Source organism: Odontesthes bonariensis, chromosome 14 (genome assembly GCF_027942865.1).
Source record: "Odontesthes bonariensis isolate fOdoBon6 chromosome 14, fOdoBon6.hap1, whole genome shotgun sequence".
NCBI lineage: Eukaryota > Metazoa > Chordata > Actinopteri > Atheriniformes > Atherinopsidae > Odontesthes > Odontesthes bonariensis.
In genome coordinates, this window is record NC_134519.1 from 14,630,285 (window position 1) to 14,637,135 (window position 6,851).

At 40.1% G+C, this 6,851-nt stretch overlaps 1 protein-coding gene across 1 annotated transcript; it reads left to right on the forward strand.

Moving 5' to 3' along the window:
- Positions 1–6,368, forward strand: LOC142398846 (uncharacterized). The gene is made up of 2 exons (XM_075483059.1): positions 1–4,267; positions 4,481–6,368. The coding sequence occupies exon 1, from the start codon at positions 2,706–2,708 to the stop codon at positions 4,257–4,259; it is 1,554 nt and encodes a 517-aa protein (XP_075339174.1). The 5' UTR covers positions 1–2,705; the 3' UTR covers positions 4,260–4,267; positions 4,481–6,368.
- The last annotated feature ends 483 nt before the right edge of the window (positions 6,369–6,851 follow it).

Sequence of the window (6,851 nt, forward strand, 5' to 3'; positions counted from 1 at the left end):
GCTCTGTCTGAAAAAGCTCAGCCCGTACAACAAACACGACATTCCAGAGCTGAAGTTTCTTGTCTTGGAAGAAGGCGTGTGCTGTGCTCTCTATGACTCAGAGGATATTCTCATTAAGCCCATTGCAGAGTTAATCTCAGAAAAAATTCAGTACACCCCTTGTACAAACAATAAAGACAAAATCAGTATACCTGGATTCTTGAAGAATCTGATTGAGCAGAAAGTGTCAGTGTGGGTTCAGAATGCCTTTCTGGCAATGAAGCTGAGGGAAGGACGAGATTATGTTACAGAAAACAACAATGTCTGTCCTGTGGACTTCAGATCTACTGGAATTGTAGAACTGAATAAGAAATGGGGTGATGGCCTGCAGCAGTTTGTTGAGATTAAACATCAAATCAAACTGAGCACAATTTCAACAGTGACAAACTACATTTCTAACATCTCCTTCTTTGAAAAGTACCAGGGGAAGATGTATGGAACAACGGGTACACTGGGCAGCAAAACAGACATTTTGTTTTTGCAGAATCTATATCCAAATTTGTCTGCCTGCAAAATGCCAACATTCAACAGTAAGAAGTTGTTTGAAGTCAAAGGTACTGTGAAGAAATCATCTGAAGAGTGGAAATCTGAAATAAAACGTGTGGTTATGGCTCAGATTTCCCCAAACTCATACAGAGATGGAAGAGCAGCCCTGGTAATCTGTGAAACAATCAACAAAGCTAAAGAGATCTATGACGAGCTGAAAAGCAGCATTCCAGGTGAAATCGTTCTCTACTGCCGCAGTGACAAAGAAAGTTTGAGCAAAATAGACAAGGAACTACTTCCTGGTGATGTCCTTGTTGCCACAAACCTTGCTGGGCGTGGCACAAACATTAAAGTATCCAAAACGGTGAACAAAATTGGAGGATTATTTGTAATCCTCTCCTTCCTCTCTGAAAATACAAGAGTGGAACTGCAGGCTTTTGGCCGAACAGCACGAAAAGGTAAACCTGGATCTGCTCAGATAATCATGTCCACTGAACACATGCAGCAGGATTTCAGGATGACGTCGTCTCTGGAGGAAGCTAAGAGCACAAGAGATAGACTTGCAGCAGAAAAGATGAATCACATGATGAATGATGTCACTGAGATGAATCTGCGGGAGGACCTGTTTTCACAGTACTGTGAAACTCTTCAAGATATTTACAAGAACACAGATGGAGATGAAAGAAGAGCTGTTGTTGCAATCATGAACGAGTACTGGGGGATCTGGCTGCAAACTAAGTCAGAACAAATTGACCAGCTGAAAAGAGATGAATTGCAACAGAGTTTGAAAGCTGATTTGACAAAGGCAAGAAGTCAGTCTCAAAGTCAAATGTCACCATGTTCTAGCATTTATCACTACATCAAGTTTGGAAATATTGCTGTGGATGAAAAACAATGGGACCTTGGTGCCAGGCTCTTTGAAAAAGCCATGAATCAAGATGAAACTTGGGCAGCTGTAGCTTTTTACAGCCACGCATACTGCACTATCAAGCAGCAGAAGGCAGATTACCTTATTAATGCTGGAGAAGATCTAAGAAAGGCACAGGTGTCTCTGAAGTGTCTCACTGAAGAATCCATGGCCTGTTTGCAGTTCATAAAAATGGCCTCTGCACACTCAACAAACAATGAATCAACCAGCCTTGAAACACAGTTAACAACCAGGTGCTGTATGTACAGATTATTTGATGAAAACATCAGTGAGGCCATCCAAAAGCTTGATGAAATTAAAGAAAAAGGTAGGGATGCATTGGCCAAAAAATCACCAGTTTTCTCTTTGATGTCAAATGCTGATGAGGAACTCCAAGTGGAAGCCTACAACCTCTACAATCAAGGCCTGAAATATGTATTTGCTGTGGAAGAGGAGCCTCGTTTCTCATGGGAAGGTCTGCTGGTGTTCTGTTTAGGACTTTTGCAAATTGTTGGAGGAGCATTGCTCACTGTGTTTACATGTGGTACATTAGCTCAAGTCGGCAATGGGTTGATAATTGAAGGAATATCAGACTGCATCTCTGGTGTAGAGGCCATGGTAACGGGAGAGTTCAGCTGGAAATCATGGGCTATACAGAAAGCCATTTCTGTTGGTCTATCCATCATAACATTTGGAGTTGGGAAGTTGATTGCAAAGGGCTTCAAACGTTGCAAAGTTCTAATTAAAAGTTTAGGCAAAAAGTTTAAGTCATTGCCAAAGTTCTTCTCAAGGCAGACTGCAGACGGTTTAAGTGTTGTTGCAAAGGCAAACATGAAGAATGCAGTAAAGCATGTGGCTAAAATGGTAGTAGAGGAAATCATTCCTATGGACTCTGGAAGGCAGAGGAAGAAATACTGAAACAAATCTTAAACAAGATAAAAAGTGAAGTGCAGAAGGGAATTACTGACGACATAAAATCCAACATAGAAAAAAAGCCTTTGGCTACATTAGTGGACTCCATTATCCTCTCACACCTCCAGGATAAAGATCAACTCAATGATCTGCTGAGTGACAAAAACCGAAGGAGTGATCTGCTGGCCATTTTCAGACAGTTAAGCAAAACTGCAGTCCAGCCATTCCATGCAGACCTCAAGTGGCAGAACAAGCTGAACTCATCCCTCATCACAGTGATTGATGCAGCTAAAGCAGGGCTAAAGCAGGGGCCAAAGGAAAAGTGCGGGCAATTTTATCATCCATTCAAGCTATCCACTACATGACACTTGCAGGAGATGCCATCGCTGCAGTACTCACCCTCTCCAGCAAATTCTTCTCAAACCTTCAGGAAGAGCTGAATAAGTTTAAAAAAGAAAAAGTAAATCCAGAGAAAGTGATGGTAAATGATCTATCTCCCTCAGATACTGAGATGCTGAAGGCATTTAAACAAGATTTAGCCAAAGTCACCAGTGATTTATTGGCTGATGCTTTAGTAGAAGTCTTCCACCAGAAGTTCTCTGGTCACATTGTTTCTCGTGTTCAAAGTGAAGTGAATGGTGTCGTCCGGAAACATGCAAGAAGTGGATTAAAGAGTGACAGAACAGATGAAAAACTCAGAGCTGGACAAAACAACAGATATATCACAAACATGCCAGTAAATCTGAATTCTAAAGTTGAAGGAGATGCAGGTAAACAGTCAAGGTCACATGCTGAGAGGATCAAGAACCCTGAGAATGTGGGCACCATTCTCGATGTCAGAGTCCTGTCAGAGGCCACTGGTACTAAGGTTGTCATCCTAACAGAGGATAAACGTGGCAGACTCAACAAAATGCAGGAGGTGAACCCAAGTACTAAACCTGCAAGCCAAACTGTGACACTGATCTACAGACCAACGAGTTCCCAATATCCCAGTGGCCATTATGATGTGCGCATCAATAATGAGACAATGATCATTGAAGGAAAGGGCAACAGCTGCCTGTTTCATGCTTTGGCACGAGGCATGAAACCAAAAGCTTGTGAAGAAAAGATTGCTTCGGAGGCAGACAACCTCCGATCTCTGGAGGCCGATACTCTACTCAGACATCCAGGCCATTGGGAGCCTTTCATCAAACGAAAAGTGTGGACTGAAACACTCAGAGGAGGAGACTGGTACATGGCAGAGGGAGCTGCACCAAGACTCACAGACAAACTGAAAGAAATATGTATGAAAGAGATTGGACAAGGAGGAAAATACAAATTAATGCAAAAACTTCAACAAAAATTAAACATAGGGCAATTCATCCATGCTGATCACCAGCCACCAGTCAGCTGTATACGAGGAGCTATAACCTTGAACCAAAATAGCAAATTAGCAACAGCCATGCTTGAAGTGGCAACAAACTCCTCTCCTCTGAATCACAGACTGATTCCTGGTGTGAAGAAATCCCACGGCCGTGAACTTCCAGCTGTTTTTGTGCCTGCAGACTGTCATCATGAGTTTCCCAGTACAAAATCACCAGCCTTCAGAAAATTGCTGACTGAAACCATCAGCACAGACAATGTTGTGGACTCGTTCAAACTGACGATCCTTGGGTCAATGCTGAGATGCCAGCTGAATTCCACCAAGGGCTTTCCGGATTTTAAGAAAGATAATCGCTCTAAATTCCAGCGACGTGTTTTTGAAAATAGTTTTCAGGAACACAGTAAAAATATGGTTGACATCTGGTTTAAAGAGTTCAGAGGAAAAGATGTCATGACTCAGCAAGATTGTGACACCATTAAAACATGGATCAACAACAAGGACTACAACAATCAAAATGATCCTCTCAAGAACATAGTTGACGACCTTCTATAATGACAAAGGTAAGATCCCATTTGACATAATACTAAATCAAAGCACATAGATATCAATCATTTTTTGTTTAAATCTATAATATTATCATATATAATAATCTATGGTGTTTACAATTATTGAGGAGTAACTGTAACTATATACTTTGTGTTATGGTTGACCAGTTAACAGTTGACCAGAGTGAATCTGCGCTCTTTTTTATACATGTACTGATGTACTGACAGGCCCTGTGATGGACCTGCGACCCGCCCAGTGTCGTCCTCCCTCCCCGCTCTGGAATGTGGATTGGATAGAAACATATTTGGAAATCAAAATGGGGCTCGTTTCATACATATTTCTACTTATCTCCCCAGCATATGTTTATGTTTCACCATTTTTCAAAGACATAGAAAAGATATAGTTGGTTTCAAATTTAAGAAAAGTTTGGCTTTCAGATTCCCCATTTTTTAACTGTAGCCATTTCTGGGGCTTGAAGACACATTTGCACAATTTGATTTTTCAGTATTAATGACACCTGCAGAAACAGAAATGGGGTGTTTTTCATATTGGACTTGGAGTCCAATATGAGTCCAAAAAAAGAGACAATGTGTGTCCTTGTTTCGTTTTCCAGACTGATACATAAAATAACAAACAATACAAAAAAATATTTTTCTAATTTTCTGTTGCTATCGACAAATCAGATTTAACAACAGGTGCACCCTGTTTTTTGCCCAATGACAGCTGGGAAAGGGTTTAGCACATAATCCTGAATTGCTTTAAGTGGAAATAGAAAATGGATTAATGGGTGGATGGTATGTAGGCCATCAACACTTTATTGCCTCTGATTGGCTAGTGTTCTCTCTCTGATTTGAGCTTTACCCAATAACATCAAGGTTCTTCTGCTGGACACTGAGTGTCATCTGTGCAAAAGGTTCACTGACAGCTCTATGTGTTATACAACACAGATAATACTTGTATTGGTGGCTTTGACGCCCTAAGCCATAAGACATAGCCATGATATCAGTACTAATTGTTATTATTGTTGTTGCTAATAATCATATGCTTTTACTGAGTGATTTCTGATATGATATTGTTTTAGACCCACAGTGATGATAAAGATGTCTTCCATATCAAATTAGCATAATGTTTTGTGAAATGTGCATGAATATTACACATTAATGCAACAGTATTTCTTTGTGTTGTGTACTTGCGTACAGCTTGGTGACTAAAGCACATCATATCTGATTTAAAAATGGGATGACCTTTGTGACATTTCTTCAGTGTGTACTCTGAACAGTAAAGTGACTGAAAAGTCTTTGAATGGACAGTCAGCAGGCACCAAATGAGAAATGTAAGAAATGCACCTATTCATCTTATCTGTGTTGTGTTGTAGTTGTGTTTGTCATGCCAGCGGGTACTCATATATACAAGCTAACGTTTTCTGACTTGCTGTAGAACAAATGAAACTGAATGTAAATGCTCTGCTGCTCTGAGATCCAAAGCCAGTGTGCTTTATTCATATAAAGGGTTTCTCTGAGTAATTAAAAATACTTAATTGACTCTAATTGGCTTGAATAGGACTGTATCATTGAAGTGCCTTGAGATGACATTTGTTGTGATTTGGCGCTATATAAATAAACTGAATTTAATTTGAAAAGTGTTAAAACATAGGAGTACAACCCAGCATTCAGAGGTAAATATTTTCTAGTGCAATATTTGATGCTAATGAAATGCTTACAGAAAATAAATGAGAATAATGCTGGGAAATAATTTAGGGGAATATTTTAGGATAAAGCTTAAGATGTGTTGCAGATGTGAACATTTAATTTACTGAATCGCTGATTTGATGAAGTGAACACAGGTTTTTTAAGACAGTGAAACAGACCTCAGACAATTTAGATTGAAACAATGCTTTTAACAAAGATAATTTAACCCTCAATAAAATCTTCTACCATAAAGTAATCTTGCTACAGAAATGTTTTTGATTTAATTCCGATCATTCTGTTTTATCACTGAGCCACTGTGCTGTGTCAGTGCATCTCATGCATTATCTTGAAAATTGTGTCAGATTTTTTCTCATAACAACTGTACATGTTCAAATGAAGGCTGTAATAAACTGCGTATGCAACAAAACTGGTAGCGCAGTTCTTTCTATCACAGCAGGCCACACACATTTCCCCATTTAGGATAATGAATTTATTAACTGCAGTCAATCAATGACTGCATAGACATCAGACTTGCTTTTCTACCCTCATGGTTTCAGGCTTATAAACCAAAACAGTTTTAAGATGTCTTTTCCTGATGTGAGTCACTGCTCGATGTAACTCAGCGAGTTGAACAATTTACAGCACTAAAGAGCAGCTATCTGTAGATTACTGCACCCTATAGAATCATAAATATGGAGCCATTTCAAGGACATTTGAAATAAATATTTGAAATTGCAAAATTGGCTCTCCCTTAGAGATAGGGTGAGAAGCTTGGTCATCCAGGAGGGGCTCGGAGTAGAACCGCTGCTCCTCCGCATCGAGAGGAGTCAGATGAGGTGTCATTACAGACAACACGCAGACTTCGCCCGGGACCCAGGGTCTGCTGGGGGTGTGGCCAGCCGGGACATTT